The 26,678-nt window shown below is 29.2% G+C and overlaps 1 protein-coding gene across 4 annotated transcripts; it reads left to right on the forward strand.

Moving 5' to 3' along the window:
• The first annotated feature begins 46 nt into the window (after positions 1-46).
• Positions 47-26,212, forward strand: Su(Tpl) (Suppressor of Triplolethal). Of its 4 annotated transcripts, none has more exons than XM_035096889.1 (9): positions 47-644; positions 6,984-7,031; positions 21,291-21,415; positions 21,545-21,661; positions 21,902-22,290; positions 22,429-22,635; positions 24,218-24,950; positions 25,173-25,350; positions 25,845-26,212. In XM_035096889.1, exons 1-9 carry the CDS (start codon positions 474-476, stop codon positions 26,055-26,057), a joined length of 2,181 nt encoding a protein of 726 aa, XP_034952780.1. In that variant the 5' UTR covers positions 47-473; the 3' UTR covers positions 26,058-26,212. The 4 variants fall into 4 exon arrangements, with proteins under 4 accessions (XP_034952780.1, XP_034952781.1, XP_034952783.1 ...); XM_035096890.1 differs by lacking the exons at positions 47-644; positions 6,984-7,031 and adding exons at positions 17,679-18,043; positions 19,063-20,378; XM_035096892.1 differs by lacking the exons at positions 47-644; positions 6,984-7,031 and adding exons at positions 17,679-18,043; positions 19,066-20,378.
• Positions 26,213-26,678: the final 466 nt, after the last annotated feature.

A 26,678-nucleotide genomic window follows, 5' to 3' on the forward strand; every position in this document is an offset into this window, starting at 1 on the left:
GTGATTGGTAGAAGCATTTTGTGAAGACCCCGCCCACCAGGTGGCTGTTCAAAAGTGGTAGTTGTGGTAGTTTCGTTACGACAACAGGCGCTGCTCTTCTAATCAAGAGAAAATACGAAACGTGTCGGCGCGCTAATATGTAACGGCTAAAAAATAAACGAGAGGGTAGTTCTCGCGCGGGTCTACCGGGGGGTGTCGAGGGTGACGCGCGTGGTGCAAATATCAGTGTTAATAATTAGTAAATAATAGTAATAATACTTTAAGATTAAAAAAGACAAAAGAATACAACCTACAATCCCCTTATTTCGGGATCGGTGTTAAAAGCTGTACAAGTGAAGTCATTTGACTGCCTTTAGTGGGCTTTTTAGTCAACTAAGAAGCTCTTTAAGTCATTCGTGATTGAATATTAAGACTTATTATCACTCTGAGGATTAAATAAAACGATAATATTGAGTGTTTCATTGAACCAGCCGATGTCAGCTGGTCTTCAACGTGAGAGAACGGAGATGGAAATGGCGGCGCTGATGGCAGGTGTCCAGTATGGTTTGTCATCGCAGAGTAATTTTCACGAAAATAAATCGTTGATATTTGTTAAATTAACGGATTCAGCTCAACGAGCCATTGAAGAGTTTTTAAAGAATCGGGTAAGTCTTTTAAAAAATATATAACCTCTCTTTATCATTACTATTTGACCATCTTGTAAATATTCTTTCTCGTTCTCTTACCACAAGTCCAATCGTCTTCGTGTGAGTTACGTTCATACATGTGTCGTAATGTCTGCGAAGGGGAGACCGTTAGTAGCCATATTTTGTTCAACTTTTCATTTATCTTGACTTTAATCATATCTCAGAGTTACTTATTATTTATTTGTAATTAATGTTGCATCCATTTTTAAGTTTTTTTTCATTCCAACATAACCATCAATTTTAATCATTATTTTTCCTATTTTTTTTCCAGGTATAACACAATCTTTTTTTCCTCCATACGTTTCACTTTTTTTCAGTTGAAATTATTTTTAAATACTGTCAAGATTATTGTACTTTTGATTTCTCTATTTTTAATCATCTTTTGATTATTGATGATTTTGACATGAAATTATTACGTAAGAGATGCTTGTCAGTGACGAATTATTTGTTTCATCGAATCTTCGGGAAGTCTGGAAATTTTGGAGAATTTTCCTATCAAATTTTATCAACTGATTTATTAATCATTCCAAGTAATTAAATATAATATTGAAGGTTAAATGATGATGATGATGATATATAAGGAGTCGAGGAAAATGTTCTACTTGATTAAAGTGTTGCTTTTATGTACGCTTTAGAGAGACGGTTGAGTCATCCAAATTCAAATTCTCTCTTGTGCCAAATTCCTTCAAGCCATCTTCATTCACCTACGTATTGTCATAACTTTGAAAAATATTATTTTAATGATTATTTATCAAAATAACTTCCATATATATTTTATAGGTTAGAATTAATTGATCTTTTTTGAGCTTATGGCGTCTTTCAAGAACTGAATCTTGTGTAGATAGGAAAAGTGAAAGGATATAAGAAGGATAAATGTCCTTTCATTTTATAAACTCAATTATCTTTTTATTATTCTTTTTATTATTAAATATATATTTTGGAAAAACCATTTTAATTATTATTTTCATCTCAATGACTATAAAATATATATATATAAATATAATTGAAATAATTATAACCATATGTTGTATTAACAAATAAAATAATTGTCGGTGTAAATATTGTTGGGAATAACAGTAGAGAGATGAAATGATAAATAAAATAGATTCTTCCTTAATGTAAAAGTAAACTTTAACAGTTTAATGTTAAAATGTATCATAGGGATTAGATCTCAAGTAATCCACCTTACCCCTCCCCCCTCTTTTTGTGCTTTATTTAACGATACATGGATATTCTTATGGTCACGCAAAGTGGGTGTAACACCACAGTAACATAGTAACTTACAATGTATTATTTATTTTGTCGTGCAAGTAATTCATATCATTATCATCATCATACTCTTCACTGTCTCAAGCTACGAAAAGAAGTTTAAATTTTTTTTTTCAAATTTAATTATCAATTGTTGGTTTTAATTACAATATTCAAAGTTAATTAGAAGTTAGAAAAATCATTTGAAGATCAAATTCACTTGCTTTTGGATCAGCTGATAGATTATGAGCTCTAGACCAGGTCTTTTTATCCAATCTCCAACCAAGAGACTTCATTTCTGCTTCCATATGGTATCAAGGTGGACGTTTATCTCCACTGCTAGCTCTAGTTAATCAGAAATAATAAAGAATCCTAGAAGTACAGTTGATAATCAATATCCAATATTCAATTTTGAAGAATATTTGATGATTTAAAATCACCTGGATCTTCAGAAAAAAAAAAATGATAAACAGTTCATTCTTATTTTATAATTGATACATCTGAAGATGTGGCTTAAAACTATGGCTACTGAACTAAATGATTCTTATCATCTGATATAGAATAATAAAAAATAAAAATGATAATAAAGAAATAAAGAAAAAAAACGTACGTATGAAAGACCCAATCTACGTCAGTAGACATAGATGTCAGTGTCCGCAAGTGAATACGTATGCTTATCATAATCAATGTGTCAATACATGGCGTCACACTTGCTGGTCATTGTTAAAAAAAAATAGATAGATTTTTCTAAGATTATATTCAGCTTTTCCATCAACTTCCAACCCTAGTATTAATTCATGCTAGAAAAGCTGTCGAAGTAGAAATATGTTAACATACCTTGGCTCAACAAAACATCAGGTTTGATGATGATAAGTTGAAGCAAACAAAGGCACATGAAAATTAAAAACATCAAGTGATATTAAAGTAAACTACTTTACTTCTAATTCCTTATCTATATATATCTAAAGTAGAACATTAATTATCACTTTATTGAAGTAATCTTTTATTAAATATTTCTATGTTATTACAAACTCTGACGTTTTCATTCTTGGTATATTCACTTGGGATTTCCCCTTCATCAGAATTCATGATATGTTACTACATGGTTTGCAATATCATGTGTAATATTGAAGCATCAACCAACATATTGACATTAGACATCTTGGATTCTTCAAAAGAATTTTTATGCTTACTTCTTAGATGAACATCTGTTTTTACTGGGTTTGGTCCTAATAATTCTCTAAACATTCAAGTTCTTCATGGCCCTTTCCGCATCATTCTATTCACCTTCCCCCCCTCTTTTTGGAACCGTTTACTTACCTCTGGCATTTTCAGCAGCTGTCTGGCTGTCCATTCACTCATTTAGGTGGAAATACATTCAGATAGAAATTTTTGGTTGATCAAATAAATCTTCTTGATGTTGCTGATGATTTTCTAACCTAACTATCTATTCATTTAATTTTTTTCCTTTCATTCATTCATCAACATTTAATCATTTTGATTGTGAATTAGGTTATGTAAGAGACTTTTCTTTTAAATGTTGGATAAAATGATTTTTTTTTCTGTATCACGTGGGGTCATGCTAGCTTGCAGGTTTGTCATTGTGTGTTTTTTAAATGGAATGATTATTGGTGAAATTAGAATGCATCATGTTGGAATTAGATAGGAAGTTGATGATGATTATTGATAAATTCTTTGGATATAAATGGATCTACTGATGCTTAGAGATTGGAGATATGGTTTGAGCACCCCTGGCCCTTTCGCTCATCAGTCACATGCATTCTCTCAACTTTCGTATTATTATGACCGGTTTCGCCGACAAATCCTTATCTTGATATCTGTCTAATTTTCTTACTGAAGGATTTTAAGGAATTTTAATCCTTTTTATCATTTTTTTTTTAATCTCATTATTTGGCTTGATTCTAATCAATTCGTATTGCTTTTCTAATCAACTTTTGTCTGGTTAATAATTTATTATTAATTTAAAAAATGGATTAACTCAGTCGGTAACTTGAAAAATACACAATTTGAAAAAATAAAATAAGTTAAAATGTAAGATTAATTTTGTTTATTCAACTTCATTAACTTCAGAAGTTTCTGACTTTTTTTAAAGTCTTTTAAATTATTATCAATAGAGTAAAGTGATAAAAAATATTGAATAAATTGTATTATATGATTTTTATCATTTAATTATGTTTGATGATTAAGTAACATTTGTTAGTTTTATAATTCTTTCTGTCATCATAATTTTACCAAGAAATTTGATTGATACCAAGGTATTTCTTGAATTCCACTTGATCATAAATAAATTCACGTGGAGAAAATGGTTAATTAATTTCGAAACTATTATTTAACATTATGTGAATGTTGCATTTTAATTCTCTATTACAAACTCTTTCACACCTTTTCCATGTAAACATTTTTATTTCAATTTTTAGTCTTAAAAAAAATTTTTATTTTCTTTAGACATTTTATTTATAACCTCTTTTTTGCAAAAAAGAAAATGACTTTGAAGATAAAAATATTTAATTAATTAAAAAGAAAAATGTTTCTATTTATGAAATTAATGTTAATTAGTGTAAAGTATTGTTAAGGACACTAATAATTATTGAAACAAAATCAGGAGAAATCTGTATTATTGCGCAACCCTTGATGCTGAAGTATGGACGTAATCACGCGTCCACTTCATGGCGGATAGGATTAATGAAATCGATATGCGTTCGAAACTCAATCGTGCATTTACCACTAAATGCACTGATTTATCTCTATATATATTTATAAACATAATTTGTAACATTTTCTTGTCAGCCAACAGATCTACAAGCTCCTCTTATAATACTTATTAGTTAATTATAATGTTAAATCAGTTGGTGATCGGTAATCGATAATTATAAAGTTCAAATAAAAATTGTCATTCATTTTTACCATTCAATTTAATTTTTAAAGTTGACATAATTATCGCTGGATTATATAATCAATAAAATATACGAAGAGTTTTTGGGAATTATTTAAAAGTAATGATAAAAGTTTTTATCAACATTTATTCACTAGTGTTGGAATAGTGTAAACAAGGTGTTGAAGTTAGTGAAGTTGAATAAAATTATTATCATTGGAATAATTAAAAAAAAAAAAAATTATAACAAACCAAAACTCTAGATAATTTGATTAAAAAAAATCGTTACCGACTGAGTAAAAAAATTTATTTAATTATTAACTGGTTTAAGGTGTTTGGATTTTTTATAATAATGATAAAAAATAAACTTCTTTATCAGGAAGTACTTATTTTTGATCATCTTCTGGCACAGAAGCCAAAAAAAGCCTCCATTAATCCTCCCACCTATTTAACCACAGTCTTTTTACAACCTATACCTCTTTTCATAGTCTCCAAGAATTGCTTGGGGTGTTTATAGGAATGGCAGACATGTCGAGACGCTCGAGAGACGCCGACGACCTTCATCCAACGATCGATCTCCATCTTCTCAGCTTCTGTGTAGCACTCAATTGCTCCAAGGATTTATATCCTGGAATGCTTCATCAACAAAAGAGATTCTTTTCAAGCTACATTAATTCTCAGCAAGTCAATACTTGTTAATAATACTCTATAAACAGTTAACCTTATCGTGTTAATTATTTAATAATCATTTTCATCAATGTAAGACACTTTTTATTTGCTACATTGCTCAATTACTTTGTTTCTTTAGTCATAATTATTCCTGCAAACATTAACTGTTTAATGAGAGCACTTTTTCTGTGAATATAAAGATAAAAAATAAGAATTGAGTTCAACAATTCCATTGATAAAAACCAAGTCTAGCCTTCAGACTCAAGTAATTCAAGTGTCTCGGCTCCAGACCATAACAATCCCCATTTTTAAAGCTTTACCTTCTTGGCCAGCTGATGCAGGTCTACAATGTAAACTTAAAGTCTGTCTCACTTGCTCTAATCGAAGTCATTGAAGGTTGCTTTGGCTCCCAAAAGCTTTGCCCACATTAGCATCAAGTAATTAGCATATTGGAGAAAATGCGATTGTCTATTTAAAAGGACAATATTTCCAAATGACTTTATAACTCTTGACTTAGGTTCCAACGTTGTTTACCTAAACCAATAATGACCTGGTCCCCTCCAACCTGACCGTAATAATCTTGTAGAATAAAATATTCCCAACGGCTCAAGTGAATTTATTATTGTCAGTTTTACGAATAGGGCTGTGTATTTGAGGGTTTGTCCATTTTGAAAGAACTTGAATGTGGTTAGAATAGGGTGCCAGGTTATAACAATAGTTGAGACGCCAGTGACTACCACGTGCTGTGCTTCATATTGATTCTATCATACACCAACCAACGTCTCCAACTCTACCTTTAAAATGTCACTCTTATTTTATTCCACTAAATATTCGTTTGCTCAATTGTTTTGAAACTTATCAATGAATTGTGATGATCATGTGATAGACATCATCAATGCTAGGTGATGATAATGATGTTGATGGTGGTGATGATCTTTTGAAGATTGTGATAGACTTGATTATCAATCCAATTGGAAAAAGAGATCAAAAGGAGAATGAAAAGAGAGAGAGAGAGAAGCAATTGGCAACGAGTTCAGTAAAGAGAAAGTGAACCAGTTGGCAGTGTTGCCGAATTTGTAATAAGCATTGAGAGTTTAGATAAGCTGGCAACCTCGCCCAACTTGCTCTTTATTCAATATTGCATTAATTAAAGTCTTTCAACATTATCTTATGCATTACCTTTACATTTGATATCAACCATATCTATATGATTCTTTTTTTATTTAAAACCAATCATATTATTATTCCAAGTATCAAGAATGATTATTATTATTAAACAGTCTTATATTGTCTTGACTTCTAATTGATTTTAAAATTTAATCAAGCATATGGACTCTGATGATCTTGGATGATTATTATGATTGATTAACAATCTTGTTGATAATATTCTTATATTAAAATTTGACTTTGACTCTGAATCATCAGTCATCCATTAAAAATAATCAACAATAATTAATGATAATAATTTCTTTTTGTTTTTATTGCAGAATAAAATCAGTCAGAAACCAACGATTCAATTTCTTGGCAATGAAGGGGTAAGTTTGATTGAAAAGTATTATGTATTATTTATTTTATTAATTAGATGTTGGATTATCAAAATATGAATGGAATGATAATGAAATCAGTTGAACAATTGGTCTTAGAAAGTGGTTCAAAAAAATTCCTTTGTCATGCCATTCTATGATGGAGACGTGTTACTTTTACATAATAATAATAGTGCCTGAAGATATTTTTGATAATTCAAATAGATTTAAATGGAGGAAAGAAAGAGAGAGAGAGAAAAAAGTGTATGGTGAAAATGGTGTAACCTTGTCGAGCGACCTCGATTGCCTTCACTGACATGCAGCAGCAGCAGCAGCAGTGGTGGTGTTGCAAGAGAGGTGGATGAGGGGGGAAAATAACACTTGGTTGAATTCTGAGCATTTGTGTGTGCTCTCAACTTATAAAGATCATACTAAACTATTTGTAATAAATATAAAAGCCTGGCGATTGTCCCAACTCTCACTTTTTTTTTGAGGAAAAGAGAAAAGTGATGTCGATAGAGAAATTTTTGTTTGAAAAATTATTATTATTAGATAATTAATCAACATTATGAAATTTAATTATCATTTTTACTTTCAAAATAGATGAAAGGATTATAAAAAATACTCTTAGAGGTTAGGAATCAAGCACTTGGAGTGTTTACAATGTTAAATAACATTAAAAAAAACTGTAGCATTTTAATAAATGCCAATAATTGGATGATAATTAAAAATTTTTAAGGTTAGTGTCATGACAGACCCAGTTTTCATCAGCTGTTAATTATAAAATCATTATTACAATTTAACCACCTCTTTTTTCTTATAAAACTTTGTATATAATCTTGTATACCATTTTTTAGATGATTTATAATGATATTTTACATGAAAAAAATCAGTAAATAAATTTTATTCTGTGGAGAAAAATTTGAGGTTATCATACCCAAGCACAGCTTTAACTAATAAGGAATCAATCATCCGATTAATCGATATATTTCGATTGCTAACCAATTTCCCACATCTATACGTATTTATAAGGAAAAGGAATGCATATATTTAGATCATTTTTATCGCTAAAAAACAATTATTTTTATATAAGTAATTATCCAGACATAATATTGACATTAAACAGCTGATTATTTATTTTAAAAAAATATTTTATTTTATTTAAATTGAATTAAAGTTGATTTAAACAGCTGTTAGCTGGTGGTTTATCGAAAAAATTTGTTTATAATTCATTTAAATATCATACAAGTTTATTATGAGAAAGAAAAGCATTGCAATGATATATTTTTCTTACTTATAATAAAGAAAAAAAATAAATGAATGATAATTAATAAAAAGTTAGCACTGAAGTTGGAACTTGATTGTTTTAATGGAAGACAGAAGAGAAAAAAGAAATGATGGAAGATGAGAAAAGAAAAAAATAAATTGGCATATACATTTTAGCAGTTGTCCTTGTCTCTACTGACGTATATATTTCTCTTCGAGACTTGATTTTTATGTCTGTCAAGTGAACCAAGAGACTTCTTTACAACTACACACTTATACGATATATATATAAACATAACCTCTTCTTAGTTTTTGAAGCTACATTCAAGTCGATTAGATCAGTGGCTCTCTCTTGAGCATCGAGAGAGTTGTCTTCATACTACTATCGTTGAGTGATAAAAAAAATAAAATCAATGCAATAGAACGTAAGTGTGCGTTCTTGTCTCTCTTGCAATCTTTTAAAACTTCTCGTTTGTCTTCTATTCGTGTTCATATCTTAGAGTTGAGACAAACCTTCACATTGTTGCCTTTCACTGCTACACACTGCTAACAATTTAAAGTCACTAATAAAATCATTATACAAAAATTTTTTTTTTCCTCTTGTTGGTAGATGGAAAAATAAATGTAGTTTCTTTGTTTCTTTAGCGTTATAGGAATTTAGAAATAGTAAATTATGGAAACAAAGTTTAACAGCCCGTATTGCAATCCAAGGTCGCCAATATCTCCTGCATCAGTGATGGCTCAATTGGTGTAACAAATTCATGGGTTTCAATGACAAATGTACAGATTTGTTTTTTATTCCTTGAAATAGCTGGAACGTGGTTGGGTTTGTTTTGGATTGTTTGATATAAAGGTGAATTCACAATAGGATATTATACACACTACTATTGAATAGTGGCTTATAATAATTACTTATAAGAATAAACAATAATTAGCATAACAACAGTTGATAAACAATAATGAAAACAATCAATAATCAATTGTTACTAATATTTAACAATCTAAATGATAATATATTATTGATTAAATATAATTAATTAAATTGTTATATTTATTTACAATATTTTTGAGCATACCTATAAATGTACAGTCGTGCTCAAAAGTATGATATTAATTATTGTTTTTTTTTTTTGTTTGTTTTCAATTCATGCAATTAATATGGTCGTCAAAATACTTCTAATCGATGCTGTATAAACAATCATTTTTTTTATTAAACTTTGTAATTATTAACATTTATAATAAATTGATAAATTGAATAAAAAAATGACTATTTGCTACAAATTGAAACAAATTAAAAGTTATTATTGAAATAAAAAAAAAGAAAACTCCCTAACAGTATAATATAGCACTATTATCTACTTTGGTTAAAATATTTTATTTATGCGTTAACAATAACAACTTCCCAACTACTACAATAATAACTACTTTAATACCATCTATCTAAAATGCTCCCTCAATTCAACCTTAGACTGTTAAGTAATTCATAAGGGCAATAGAGTTTCCCACTCAAGTGGGGCTTTTTTTTTTTTTCTATCCTTATACGTTTTTCTTCAGTATATGCACGGGTCCCTGACCTACGGTACTTTCCCCCAGAGTATTCGCAACATTTGAACATCACTGAGGGCTACTGAGAGTTCTTATAACTTTTACTTAAGGGAAAAATATCAAAGACGATCTCTTTCCAAGTGGTTTTTTTTTTTAGTAATAGTAGTCATTAAAATTGCTTTCATCAAACTTTGACTTTAGAAAATTTATCTTTGAAAAAAAAAAGGTTAAATTGTTAAGCTGCATTATAGTTTTTTTGTACTAAAAATAAACAACAAGTTAATTAATAAACTCAAAACTTCCCTAGCCAGAAGAAATAATTTTTCGTTTAATAAAAATTTGAGGATATTTTTTAATGTGTTGGTAAGCCTTGAAATTTATTTTTCCGCTCAGTTATATTTTATTTTATCACTTATTATTATGAAAAATCCTCTAAGCTTGCTTCACAAAGTAGAATCCAAACCTTTTCAAGAATTTAAGCACATTCCACGCCATCTATGTGAAAACGTTTTTTGAATTCATTTAGTGCTTTCAAAATGTCAACAAATATTTTTATATCCCATAATAATATTGATGTCAAAGAAAAGATTCATATTTTTATATTCTTTCAATACGGTTATTTTACCGTAAAATTACCGCACGGTAATTTCTGTCCATTATAGATGATCAAATATCCACTAAAAATAAGTGAATTGATTCTGTTTTAATGTGCACTCTTAATTACAATACAATATTGAACAAATTTTTCATATTGAAACCGTATTAATCAGACTGAACAGTACAAAAATCGAAACAAATTAATAAAAAACAAAAAGATATGTAGTGCAGGACGCCCCCGCTATGTCAAAACGGCGCGACTATCAAAGCACTATTTTTAAAAAACGTCAAAAAAGATTTTTATTGTTCTAAAAAAAATGAGTAGTATATTTATAGAATATTTTAGGTGTAATTACTTCTGATGATAAGTAAAATTCATTAAATAGAATAAAAATTCCGAAATTCTTGCAAGGTTGTTGGTCTTGATTAATGAGACCGGAAATCACCCGAGTTCCGTTTCATTCCAGTCGTCGCCTTGTATACTCTAAGGAGTCCGATTCAATTATTATCCACTTTTTCGCTACGCTATTGGGATTGAATGTGAGAGGAAAAAAAAAAGAAAAAGCAATGTCTGAAATTCTGAATTCATTACACACGAATAACTTTCACTCGACTTCGATATATCATACGCTATAATTTTTTTTCAATGTCCTATTACTACTTATATAGCTGCAATCAATAATCATTTGAATAAATTATCAATTATTTATAAAAAAAAAGAGAGAAAAAAGGTTAAATTTATATAATTTATTGTCGAAGATGATATTGAAAAAAAAATCACGTAATTTTCCTTTTGAGTATAATATTTTTTTTTTCTAATGTTAGATTTCTCAAGATGAATCGATAGATTGATCGAGCGTGACATTTGGATGAGCATAAGGATTGCAAAAGCTTCACTTGAACGATTCCAATTACTTTTAAAATGATTACGCAGGAAAAAAGTGAAAATTTGAAATTTCTTAACAACTAAAAGCCAAGACAACTCAATGCTTTATACACAAGCATTATAAATGTTATTATTTGGATTATTTTATAGTGTGTTTCGGACACTCGTAGTAGTGTAAGATTGTGTAACTTCAATGTGCGAGAAACTGAAACACGATTAATTTATGAGAGCTTCTAGATCGTGACTTGTGAACGTGTATAATAGAATGAGCGGGGGAGTGACAACTTGACAGAAAAAGCATTTAAAATGTCGCGCAATGATGTCATTATAAAACCGGAAACCGCAAATTTCGTTTATTTTATTTCTTTTTACAATTGTTTTTATCATTTTCTGTCCTAACAGTTAGTAATGGTGGCCTTTATTCAAGTCTCCCAATCAAATTAATTCGTTATCCTATTTATGAATTTATTTAGACACATGAAGTTGGTCAATAATCGATATGTATCGAAAAAGTGAGTGACTGATTCCTTATTGGTTAAAAAATTCAAATTATCATCCAATCATTGATGCGCAATACAATTTGGTGCTATTTTTGAATTTATTTAGACACATGAAGTTAGTCAATAATCGTTACATATCAAAAAAGTGAGTGACCTTTTTCTGATTGGTCAAAAAATCAAGATGATTGAAAAATGGATGAAATGTTGTCAAGTATAGAAGACAAAGACGATTAAAGACATGTATATAAGTGAGTGCAATATATTGTAATGGGTAGAGAAAGTAATCTCCATAGCAGCTGCATGCTTTACCCCCTTATTGTGTCGCAACTCCTGGTGTAACTTGTTCGTACAACGGACTCTTCTCAATTGGTCTAAAGAAAACTACAATATTCAGCTGTACATCCTAACTCAAAACCCAACCCCAAAAGTTCTATGACCTTTGATGGAGGCTTTAAAAAAAAAATAATCAAGCAAAAACTTTGAAAAGCTAAAAGAGGATGATGAAAAAAGAAATAAATGGTGAGCGCCTTTATGTAAACCTTGAGGCTAGATCCGGATTCCTGGGAGGACATAGAGGGGATACTAGTGGCCGACAGAGAGTCATGAAGAGTGGGAACACCTGACCACTGAGTGACGTATATGATTGTGAGAAGAAGGAAAGAAATAAACCAACATCAACACACATTGGCGAAAGTGTTCTCGTGTTACACTCAACGACCCTCGTGGTCTAGGGACATTATCCAGTTTAATGGCTTATAGCTGTGATAAAAATCCGTTTGCTTTACTTTATATTATCACCTTACACTTTTTTCTTTATTTTATTTATTTACAGTAACACTCTGAAGTGTTCTGATAATGTGTTGGAATGAAAATCATCAGCATTTGATGATGAATTAGGAAGAATGCTAGTAGAAAGGAAGGTTATTCCTGGTCTGACCCTAGACCTAGTCTATTTTTGGTCCAACGTCAGACCAAAACAGCTGTCTAGGTTTTTTAAAGCACAGAATAGGGTCTTCATTCATTGGTATTTTTAATCTCCAACATCAAGATCATACTCTGATCCAATCATTGATCATCAACAGCTTAGCCCAGTAGTCATAATTTTAAGCCCTATCATTTATGCAAATTTTTATCACTCAGAAATAATTATTACTATTGTTTATCAATTGTCAAAGTTTTGGATACTGCATTTTCTTATTCATTGTTGAACCAAGAATGGATCAGCCTTGCTTCCCATCATGCACTGTTGAATCTTCCACTTTCATCAGAATATCAATAAATTCCTCAATGATTTTAACCAGCTTCAATTCCTGTTAATACCTAGAAAAAAAGGAATATACAACGGTTGGATTAAAACTAGAAATATTTAATAGCTTTTATATACCTACAAAACTTGAAACACCTGCAGGTTATGCTCGTATGGAAGCCATTAATGATTATAAATATCTTTATAAAATCAGTCACCATGTTCTTCATGGCTGTGAGATAAAAAATCTCACACTTTAATACCTACTATGAGATGCTGCTGCTACTGCCTATGTCTCTAAATGCATAAGCATATTTAAGTTACAAGAAAAATGACCTCGTTTCTGTCAAACTGAGGTTAAGTAACTACCCGCGTTACACTTCCTTTCACTGCGATTGCATACTGATCTTATATAGCAACATGAAATATATATATATATCTATACATTTATTCATTATAAATCGCTTCTTATTTCTTTTGTATCATCATAAATATCTTTTTTCATAACATCATCTTGATAGCTGATCAAATAATTTATTTTTCATTACTGGAAAGCATTTCAAATATTTTATTCAATTATATAAAAAAGAAATCTTTAATTATCATTTATTGCAGTTTTTATTTATCAATAATTAACATAATTAATTAAGTAAGCAATTATTACTCATGTTAGATAGTTTCTTTGATGATGATTAATATTTCTATCAACTTGAATGAACATTAGAATAATATTTACTTCAATTAAATATAAAACACTTTTTATTTTTACACAAATAAAATCGGTATGATAATCAGGTTTTATAACATTCCTTTATTGAATTGTTAAAGTATTAATCAATTTAAAATGAATGTAAATTTCCTAGATATCATGATAATGGTGATCATTGCTATCAACATGTTGCTATAAGTTAGAATCTAAAACCCAGATTGGGAGTTGATGAATTTTGTTTGCAATAAAAGCATGGAGATAACAGAAAGGTCTAAGCTGATTAGCTTTTAGGCTTTCTGATTGTTACGTTTTGACGTCCTTCACGTAGTTTTAGGATTAAAATAACAAATAAGATTAAATATGTTCATACTTACCAATTATTTATCAGATGTTAATGATCACTCAACTTTGCGGAAGAATCTGAAAGAAAAATTCAAAGTATTATAATTGAGATATAAGGAAAGTTAGATTGAATTGATTTACCATAAATTCACTGGCAATTGAATGATGTATATCATACCTAAGACATCTAGAAGCAAATTAGCACAATGCACTAGTAGTTGAAGTATCTGAACCTTCCATCAATCTTCTATGATCATGTTTTCATTGAAATATGTAGCAACTGGAAACACCCAAAGTATTTAAGCCAATAATTACCAACAAGTTGCTTTTAATTTGATCACTTTCTAATTTATCCAATTCCTTGGAGTCCATGAAAATTTCTGATTCTATCTCTGTCCCTCAAGCGTTTTTTATTTACATATTAAGGAAGTGAAAAGACTCTTTAAAGCAGCATGTAGTTGAACATTTCACGGAATTGGGCAGTATGTGATGGATTAAATTACCATGACTTCTATTGTTACATGTAATAGTGATATAAAAGTAACATGAGAATATTTTAACATGGCTATATCATAAGCTAAAGGTGACAGTTGAAAAGTATCATAATCAAGAGAAGAGAGAAAGAAATAAATATCTAGTGTAGTAGTTAGTTTCATTGGTATAACAACTACTCTTTTTCTCATTTATTTTTTCCTTTTCTTTCTTCCTTCTCCCTCTTCACTTACCTGTGCCATGAATTGAAGGTATGTAGGCTGTGCCACATCCCTGTCCGGAAACCGTTATCTGCTTCTACTCAATGGAGAACTCCATACCGTTGCCTTCCATACACGAATTTCCTCCGGACCACACTAATATTAGGAAAAAATTCCATTTAACTGTTTTTATTCAATTAAACCTTTTTTTTTTTAAATATTCATTCATTTACTTACCTTTATTACTTTCTAATATTTCCGATGATGAAAGACCCTAAATGATAATTGATTAGATACATTACTGAAAATTACACTTTGGTTGATTTATTGAGTTGGGTATGACAGATTTTGTAATTGACAATCAATCGATAGAATTTTTTTTCTTTTTCAAATTCTTTCAATATTCAAATTTGCATTTATAATTAGATGTGTTTAAATATATAAGATTAAAAATAAAAGCTTTGGAAGTTGGTAACACAGAGTAGCAAAATCATTTAGAAGGAAAGTTGACTTTAATAAAAATTTCCAACCGGTAAAACAACTTGGAAAATACATATCGAGTTGTTCGACAGTAACACCATCATTTGAGTGACATTAAACGATTCAAAGCTTAAATAATAAAATATTTATACTTTTTATGATTTCTTTTTTTTTAATTTTATTTTTATTACAAAATTTCTTTTTTTTTCATGGTTTAATTATTTACTTTGAAATGCAAATTAATTTTTTTTTTGGATTGTGTGAATTTTTTTTAAAATTGTAATTAAAGTAGACAATAACTGGATAATTCATCATTACGAGTCCCCTCGTTCTCATAGCCTACTTTTTTATGTAATTCAAGTGATTAAAATTTACTCGACTTTAACATCAAAATTATAAGTGAATATTTTTTTTTGAAAGTTTAGTAACACATTAAATTTTTTTCTTCTGTAAAATAATAATTAGTTCGTTTTGTAATTAATTATTTAAGTGAAACTTGTAAGTGATGTCAGCAATCTGCATATTTTTAGAAAAAATATGATTTATATGGAGAAATTAAGAGATTAATAATAATCCATTATAATTAAGTAGTTACCTTAATCTTAAAATATTTCATTAGTAATAATTCGTAATTAATAATTGCATTGAAATTCTAATGATAAATTTACTACTTGATTTAAGTAGTATCCAAATTAAACCATTTAACTTAGAACTTTAGTTCCATTTTGTGGAATACCATATTTCCGGCTACAATAGAGAAATAAAACACTACAAATAAAGAATGGACCGAAAAATTCTTTTACAAAAATTCCGTACGATAAATATTTCTTGGGTTATGAAGATTAACAATTGACCAATCAGGTGTCAGTTGCCGCGTCATAACGCCAGGCGTCGCACAAGATGCTGTAATTGTTATTTTATTAAGTGAAAATATTTTTATCTATCTAAATAAGTTAAAAGAGTGAAAACCATCGTTAATTCTTTATGCCTAAGTTTAATAAGGAATGTGTTTACTTAAGTCTGCATCCGAAGGTCTTATGTAGGTCCTACAAAAATTTTTTCTTAGGTTATCTTAATAAATTACAAGCTCAGAAAATTTTAAAAATTACTATTTCAATCGTAATAAAATTCTAATTATTATTCATCACGATTTTTATTTGTACAAGACCCGATAACGATGCCATTGAACACCAAACTATCATCCACAAAACAAATTCCTTACAAAACTAATGTTTCTATACGAAGAAAAAAAAGGTTCCTTCTAAGAACAGCATTCTTGATTACAATCAAGAAATATTTGATTTAAATGAATCTTTAAAAATGACTTTAATTTTCTTAGAAGCAGCATTCTTTTCTTTTTCTATAACCTCCAAAGAATTGACATCTAAAATTATTTACAATTAAAAACACAGTTGGTAAACCTGATGACAACAATCGGAAATGTATTACTAAAAAAAAAAAATGGAAAAATAAATAAACGTTATTATAATATAATCATATTTAACATTAATAAAATGATGAAATAATAATGACACTCTCAGTCAATATTTTGACACGGAAAGAATACTTGGAAAAATTCAAGTGATAAAACATTGAAAAAAATTTAGCATGAATTACCACATGTGAACACAAATATCCTGACGTAGTAAATGCAGGAACTTCTTATTTAGTTTTCTACGCTCTACCTAGTGTGTGCATAATCGAGGATCGGGAATATAATGGGGTTCTGTTTAGTCAAAGCTACAACGTGACCCGTATTAACTGCTTGAATGTATACACTTTAACTCAGCCACACGTGAAATTAGTTTGTCCGTTATGCATAGCAAGTTTATTTTTTCAATATTTTAAAACTTTTCAATAATTTTTCAAGGACACATTTCATACCAACTGTATAAAATCACTATAAATATCCAAGAATAATTGCATCATCATATCAAATAATAAATATTTTATATATTCCAATTATTATTTACAATTAAATTCATTTCAATAACATATACTAAAATAACTAAAAGCATCTTTCAAAATATATATATCAATAATTATTAAAGTAAATTTTTTATCTGGTAATTTTATTTGCTTAGGTGATAAAGATTGTTGTGCCACCACTGTAGAACCTGCTAACTAAATTGCTTCGTAGGGATTCATAACCGTAACGGCGTCGTAAACAAGCAGCTGAAGAGTCTCCAATCTAGGTTACCATTGTGCTACTTGTTTTCCTTACACGAGGACAGAGAATTTGAATAATTATTACATCTTAAATTCTTCTTTAAAAAAAAAAATATCAATTTTCATTCTCTACTTCAATGAACAAAAAAAAAATTCCTAATTGGTTTTTAGTGACGAATATTTACCAAAAAGAATTTTTTTTTTCTTAGGTTGGTATGATAAGAAACAAAAAAAAAACATGATAACGACATTGATCTCGCGAAGCAAAAGTACATATGTAGTAATCAGAACGATCGTATTCCTCATAATATTTGATATCTAATTTAGGTTCTCGGAATACCAACACGTTCGTCACACATATGCGCGATGATTAAGTGTAGTCAAGTGGTGGGGAGGTATTGCCTTGAAATCATGTGACCAGCACGAACGGGTATAAAAGTCGCATGAATCGTATGTTTAGTAGCCACTCCAACAGTTGGCTCCAACGTAAAATGGATACTGGCGTTAATAAAAACAAGTTAACGCATATACAAATCAAGGAAGCTAAATTTCTGCCCAGGGATTTAGTGATTAAAATACCAGACAAAACAAGGTAAAGATAATACTAGGGGATTTAAAAGGGAAACTTAAAGATCATTTGACACTACTATTGAGGTAGGTCGTCAAGGTCGAAGAACAAAAGAGTTCATTACCCTCGTCTTCTTCTTTTCAAACACGGATCATTGAACACAAAGGAAGAAATTCCACATACCAAATATTGTCGTCTATTATTTGACGACTTGTTTTATGTGATTTTTTAATTACCCTAGTGGGAGGATGGTAACATTGGAAACCAGATTATCCTAGTGTTGGTCCAGGAATGCTTCCTACTAGGGTAATCTAAGTTGACATAAATAACCTAGACATTGAGGTCATCTACCAATATAAGATAATAAAAAAAAAAGTAAATTCAATGTTATTTCAATGTCAAATTGAAAATAAAAAATAACTAGAATATTCCATGATGATTAATGAGATCATCATTTGAATATCTTAACCTATAAAAAATATTCAGTATACTCCGAATGTTAACTAATTTCATGTCTATGTTAATTCGTAACACGAAAAGAACTAGTGTTGGTAATAAATAGAATTAACCAATTGAGTGATTGGCATTCTTCTGTAAGTCAATTACAATTGGTTTATCCAACTTGGACTTGATTTAGTGTAAATTTTAAGCCATTGAGACAAAGGATTTGCAGTTTATGGGATTTATTAATTAAACATAACCTTCAATATGAGATAATTGGAGGGTGTTATAATGAAACTGATAGATGAAGCAAGGACGGGGGGGAGGGATATAAAAATGTCGAGAGAAACGTAAATGATTATTTCCGGATATGGTATAGGTTTACTTTCATTGCCGTTCACTTGATAAATTTTTTTTTCTTCTTTTATAGAAATTTCTTTCTTTCGACATTACTTATTACAAACAACGATACTTTAAATTCTTTAGAAATTATGATTATATTAATGACAATGAAATTGTTTATACCAAGATAAATTCATTCGTGTAAGATATATAAATTTATGACGTCTGTTTTTTTTTTTTTTTTGTTAAATCTTGAAAAGAAGCCGAACTGGGTGAAGGGAGCAGAGCAGGGGAAACGAGACAGACAAGGACATCCGTGTACTCACATATAAATTTAAATACATATGTATACATAGGCGTGCGCAATTCTTTTTAAATGAAACACAAGATAACCTTTGAGTTGGTATAATATTAATGATAATCATTTTATTATCATCTAGAATTTATTTTAATTAAAACCCAATGACTTTAATTCTTCATTAAATAAACTCTGTTTTAGAGGTTATGTTTTTTTTGTTATATTGAAAAAAATAGCCATCAATTGTTGACAGACAAAGAAGAATTAATTGTAAACAATTTCAGAATGTTAAAAAAAATTTACATAGTACAGGAAAGTATAGGGAAATCGTATGTATAACCTTCAAAAAATTAAATAGCATTAAAATCCGGTGGATTTATGATTGAAAAATTTTTTATTGTCATTCTATAATTAGATATACGTTAAAATCACACGACTACTAGACTGTAATGATGCACTTAATGCACAAATGATTGAAAAAAAAAAAATATGTATGAGACAAGAAAAAAAGTATCAACGTTTTACTTGACCATCTTAATTTAGAAACAAACCCAGAGCCGTGTCGAAAATGACACCAAGCTACGACCTCGTTTTTCGTGGGCATATTGAGTGAGCAACACAACTTAAGTAATACTCTCTTGGTGTAGACATACTTCTGGTGTCATACGGAAGCTAAAGAATTCCCACCCACAGGAATTATTATTCTATTTTTAATCCTACTGATTTCATAACACCCCTTTTTTTCCTTTCCATTATACCCAAAGAGTTTGATTATTATTATTATTATTTAATTACCAAATATTATTCTGACAAATACAAACCTAACCTCTAATGACTTATCATTTATGGTATTTATCAAATAATAATAGACCTATCAGCTATTTTTAATCAACCTAAATACCAATTTATTATTAATTAAGTCTCAAATAATAAAATGACAGTAAATATTTAATAAAGATAGCAAGTATATAAAAAAAATGAGTTTTAAAGAATAATGTGAATTGGTGTTCTCAGAATCGAATTATAATATCGATTATATTACAGCTGAGTAATTAATTCGATAACAATCGATATATCGATAGCAATAACCCTAGCGTCGTTATCGAAATATTATGCTAATTCTAACCTATAAAATATCACAATACTTTGTATGTTTTTAATGTTGGATTAAAATATCCACTTCGATAATAAAAAATGTGATAATAAAATAAAAAAGAATGAAAGAAGAAGATAGGACAATATCAAAAATAAATAAAAGCAGCCAAACGAGTTTTTCTGGTATCCTCACTTCTCAACGATTCCACCAACTATATTACTTACATTATAAAGAATATTTTTTGACTATCTAGAACTTTGATAAGTCGTCATTAGCATTAACAACCTATTTACTAATCCATTAAAATAACAAATACATTAATACGAATAAAAATAGTTACATTTTATAAATTATTATTCAACCATAACCTTCAAAATATAGGTAATAAAAAAATATTCTTATTTCTCGAGTAATTATTAACTATTTTTGTTTGATATTATGATCATTAAATAAACAATTGTTAATCCGCCATTATCAAACGTCAATGGAGACGAAAAAATATGTATGCGTCATTGAATAATAATTACCTATTAAAGCATAAATTTTCAATATCTGTTTGAACATCAAAATAATATATTATATGAAAACAAACGAAATTAAAAGGATATAGAATTTATGATAAATAACTCAAACATTAGTTTAAGTTGATGGCCTCGATATAACCTCCAAATTTGGGCCGTGCAATCGGAATCGACAACCTACTGACACACTATCGATTTATGTCGTCATGAAATGGTACTTTAAGTGAAGCTCGGCATCTTGAATAGAAGAATTATCAAAAATAGATAAAATTCATCGTTACATAATAATAATGCTAATAATTATCATCATATCCAATGTTTACATATTTTTATTTATTAATCCATTGTAAGCAAAAACCTCAGTTGATTCATGTCGAGGTCAAGACAACCTTTAAATCAATCAGACTATTGTGTAAATAATTTTCCTATTCAATAATATCTTTTTAAAATGCTGATAATTAAGAAAAAAACATCATCAGCTTCCTACATACATATTTTCTTTTTTTTGCTTTTAAATAATTTTTTTTAAGAAACTTAGAAGTAAATAATAATGACTGTAAATTTTTGTTTCAGCATCTTTCATTTCCATCAACACAATCCAACCATGGATCTGTTCGCTTTACCTTCAGTCTATCGAGCAATCAAGATATTGAAGGCCCTCAGGGTGCTTTTGAATGTATTCAACAAACCAGTCCAAAGTACGTTTTAAAATCATTTTTTTTTTCCTATTAGTTCCATTACTGCAACTATTTTTAGATACATCTAGATATACTGTATAAAAACAAATAGTATAAAATAATAATAATAATTATGGTAATTAATTACAGTAATTTGGAGAGTCTCGGAACGCTGCCATGTAAAATGCGAATCCAAGCAAATGACGATGTCTATGAAACGACACGACATCGTATGGCAGTGGCTGAGGAAAATAATAAAAATAAATGGTAAGTGTTTAATTACAAAATTCAGTCTAGGTGTGACCCGAAAGGTCCACATGACTGACTTCTCAGTGGAAAGAGGCAAAATATTAAAAAAACACTTAATTGAAAAAAAAATGCTAATATTCATAGAATTTGCACAATTGGATTTATTAAATAAAATTTCCATTGAAAAGTACATTATTTATAACAATATTATTTAATTAAATAATTTGTGATAATCTAAATGATGAATAAAAATTGCAGTACTAGGGTGATAAAACCAAATGGTCCTGATATTGGGAGAAAAGTGAAGGTGAAAACAACAACAAAATCATTACCACCTCCAGCAAATATTAGGCATCGTGAATCGATCATTCCAAATTCTACCAATAAATCAATGAGAGTTAATTCTTCTTTACCATCATTATCAACATCATCAAGCAATCAAGTACCAATTCCAACACCACCAACATCAGTAGTATCATCTATTAAATCACACAAGCCTGTTACAACGAACAATAATCCTCCAGCTCGACAACAATCTGACAAAAAGATGTCTGAGTTGATGCGAAGGCCACTCAAGGAAAGACTCATACACGTACTAGCCTTGAGGCCTTACAAGAAGCCGGAATTGTATGATCGTATTGTTAAAGGTAATTTATTTATTAATTTAATTTTTATGAAACCATTTTTTTCTTTTTTTAATCCTCATTCAACATTACCTATCTCTCTTTCTCTCTCTTGGAAAGATAAAAGTATTATTATTTATTGAAATAATTTTATTTTTTTAGAGGGTATCAAGGAACGTGAACGTTCTACATTGACGTCAGTTATAAGACAAGTGGCTTACATGCGTGACAACACGTATCATCTGCATAGGCACGTGTGGAATGACGTACATGAGGATTGGCCATTTTATACAGAGCAAGATAAAGCGATGTTGAAGAGACGTAAGCCCCAAAATTTAACTCCTCCAGGTTCTAGTGATGGCTCAAGTGGTAAATTTTTTTTCCCATCTTCATTATTCGCTGATTAATTAGGGAAAGCATGACAATAGATGGACTAAGTCTAAGAGATGGATAATAAATAAAGAAGCCAATGGTTTATTGATTGATCAGACACTGGTCTGAAGGTTCAAAAATATTGGAGTTTATTTTGATATTCAGTTTTTAACAATGTGTCCATCTTTTAGGTGACGATCACCTATTGGTTTACTCACCTTGTTTCAAAATACCTACTCAAGTCTTTGATCATCATTCAAAATGTATTACACTGAGAAAAAAATTGACTGAATAAGAATGATTGTTTTTCAATGATTAAAATGGAAATTTAGAATAGTCTTGATAAAATATTTGATCTTCCAACAATTTTTTCATTGAATCTGAATGATTTTAGATAAAATTGTCTAGAGTGTTGGTTTGTTATCATTTTTTGATTGGATCCAATGTATTTGATACTTTGAAGCAAAGTTTTTTCTAACATCAAAGAGAATTAGATGGATTGAGTTGAACAATTAATTGAATGAATAATTATTTATTAAGACCCATGGTGTCTGGAAGAAAGAGAATTATCTCAAATAATCAATCAAACATCATTTGTATTTAGACCTATCATAGTATTGAACCAAGTGACAAGATACCTTTTCCAACCAAATTATCATTCAATCAAATCAAATATTTTATTACCAATATTCAACATTTTTTTTATTGATTAAATTGAAAATTATTTCTCAGTCTATTAATTGTTAATAAATTAATGTTGTGTTTAAATAGACTTGTATGGTATTTGGAACAATTGATTTAAAACGAAAAAAATGATTTACTCTCTCAGCTTGAATTAATAATCATTTTATCACACAATAACAGAAGCAAGTGAGATACTTTAATCCGCTCTTCTTTATTACAGTGTATGCAATAAAAATTTTCGTCACATTTTTAATCAAAAGCTACATTTTTTAAAAATATTTCTAGTAAAAAATGAAATCTTTTGATAAAATAGTGACAGAATGGTTTGTCAAAAATTGCTTTGATTAATTTGCTTGAATCAAAAATTTCTTCATCTTGAAGGTGACGGTCTTATTTCGGATTAATTAAAAAGAAAAAAATATTTTCTCATACTATTATTCAAAGTTAAAGTTTGCTTCCTGTTTTTAGATCGTAAATAAACGCATGCCCAGACGAATTTTGTTTTTTACTGCGAGTGAGAAAACGTCACTTTTCTCACCTTAAAACAGACAGAACTTTAATTTTGGATGACGATATGATGAAAAAAATAGTACATTGATTATGAGAGTAAAGTAAAAGATCCTTGGGATGTAATTTCACATCCGGGTGGAAATATCATACTTTACTCCCTTGGTAAACAATCTACTATAACATGCTTGGATTGAAAAAATATTTTGATCATCACTTTTGCATGTAGTGAATAAATTTCATCAACACACTAGATGTTTCAATGCAATCCAGTGTAGATAAAATTATTCAAATTTTGAGAGTAATGTTGATAAAAATGAAATAATCATACTAGCATATCTTAAGTAAAAAAATTATATCAATTTTAATAAACCAATAAAATCAACAGGTAGTGGACAATCACCGAATTCGAATCACCCAGGATCACCAACAGCAATTACAGCTCCACCGCCAAATTTAAATTACAAAAGACCAGGATATTATGAAGGAAGTGATGGATTTCAGACAAAACGACCGCGAATATCACATTACCGTAAACCAGAGGCTAATTCTCGGACAGAAGGAAATAATAATCCATCAAGTGTTATTAGTGGAAATGAGGCAAACAATTGGGTTGATCAACGGCAAAATTGTGATCGGGTTGATTATGGATTGGCTGAAAGAACGACTAATAGTGAAGTGATAAGAGGCAACGTAAAACCGTGTTTAACACCAACAAGTGATTGTGAAGAAGTCACTAGCAATCGTTATGCTGTTAATTGGCCGTCTAATCAACAAATTAGTAACAACAATAACCATAATTCTAGTGTTTCTAATAATAATAATAATACTAATGGTAATGATAAAGTGTCAGGAAGGAGTGAAAGTGCGAATTTGGATTATATCAATCGTGGAGTGAATAATGAAAATGGAAGGAGAAATCGAGAGGAACGTCGAGATAGGGAACGAGATCGAGAACAAAATAATGTTAATAATAATGTGAATGAGTGTGATTTCCCAAATCTCGGTGCTTCCAATTATCCTGGTAATCATGGACATGGTAATGGATCTCTTTCACTTCCTGAAGCTTCACCAGCTGTTCCAAGTGATTCCAAACCTCCAGAATATCCTGACTACCTCACGTAAGTATTTTTTTCTTTTTTATTCTTCTATTAATGTTCATTAGAAACCTTTTTCTATCATCCACCATCTAATGTTCTCTTTTCTAAATATTTTAAATTTAAATGATGGATTTGAGATTAAGTATAATTATTGTTAATTATTCTATTGCACTTAAACTCAGCTCCAATGATTTTAATGAAATAGTTGATAACAATTTAGAGATAATAATAAAATAATTTCAGTCAATACACAACAATTAGCAGCATTGAGCAAAGGAAACGATATAAGCAAGACTTTTATAATGATTATGAAGAATATCGAAGGCTGTATGAAGAAGTTAACAAGGTTTCGAAACGGTTTGCTCAGCTACAGGAACAAAGAGAACGGGCACTTGAACTGAGAAATTATGAAAATACTGAGGTTAATAAATATTTTTTTATTATTATTCAAAATTAATTATTGTCTTAAGGCTGGGCTGGAAAACTTTTTAGCATTTGACTAAATACATTTTTATTACTGTGTTTTATTATGTTGAATAATTTTATTTACAATGTAGTAAGGTGGGAAAGGATTATGAGAGATAATTAGTTTTAACACAATTTCAATAAACAATAAATAATAAATTATTTTCTATTGACGGCTATGGAGCATTGAAACATCTAGTATCTGGTTAAAATGATAAAATTTTCATTAGTGACATTTTACGTGAAATAATAGTAGATTATTAACCTAGGGAGCAAAGTATGACATTCCCACTCGGGACGTTTTCTCAATCTAGTGAAAGACGAATTTCGTCTGCGCATGGGCAAAGGGATTTTTTAAAGGGAAAAATCGATGGAAAGCCCAGCCTTAAATCTAAAATAAATGAAAAAAAAAATTATTTTAATAAAAAAACAATATTATTTTTTTTATAGGCACTTGAAAAACAAATATTGGCTGAATATATAGCAACTAAAAGTGATCCAGTTAAAATGGAGGCTAAAAGACGTTACCAATATCTCCATGAAAAGTTAGGATACATAAAAAGATTAGTGTTTGAATATGACAATCAATATTTTGCTGATGGTGATACAAATATAAAAAATAACAACGGTAAAAGTGTTAATGAGGGTGATTTGCGATACTGACATAGACTTAAATGGCCGTCGTCGCTCAATCATTATTTACTTATGATCCAAGTTATTAATAAAATCCAACAACAAATTGTTAATGTGGAGTTTAGACATATTAAATATGCATTTGCTTATAAAAAAATAATAAATTTTATCAAATTAATCATAAATGTGTGATCAATTTAATTACAAACTAATCGTCATCGTGACGTCGCCAATGCCATTTTAAAAAAATAAATTGTATATTGTAAGGAGAACAAATTTTTTTAAATTCATGTTAAAAAACGAAAAAAAAAACAAATAATAATAACATTCAACATTTTCCTACATTCAAGTATATATAAAAAAAATTATAAAAAAATAAAAACAAAAATAACAAAAAAATAAAAATAGAGTGAAAATGAAAGCAAGAATTATTATTCAAACAACAATAAAAATGTCATTTGTTGCAAAAAAAAAAAGAAATTGAATATTAGAAAGTCAATAGATAAAAATGAAAAAAATCATTGACAATCTTCATGAAGAAGCGTCCAAGACTGTCCAAACGATGATGGAATGATGGAACTGATAAAAGAAGAAGATAGTAAAAAATAGTACGCAACAATTAAATAAATAAATTAAATAAATAATAATTAA

Source organism: Chelonus insularis, unplaced genomic scaffold (genome assembly GCF_013357705.1).
Source record: "Chelonus insularis isolate UGA/USDA-ARS -01 unplaced genomic scaffold, ASM1335770v1 contig_146_pilon, whole genome shotgun sequence".
Taxonomy (NCBI): Eukaryota; Metazoa; Arthropoda; class Insecta; order Hymenoptera; family Braconidae; genus Chelonus; species Chelonus insularis.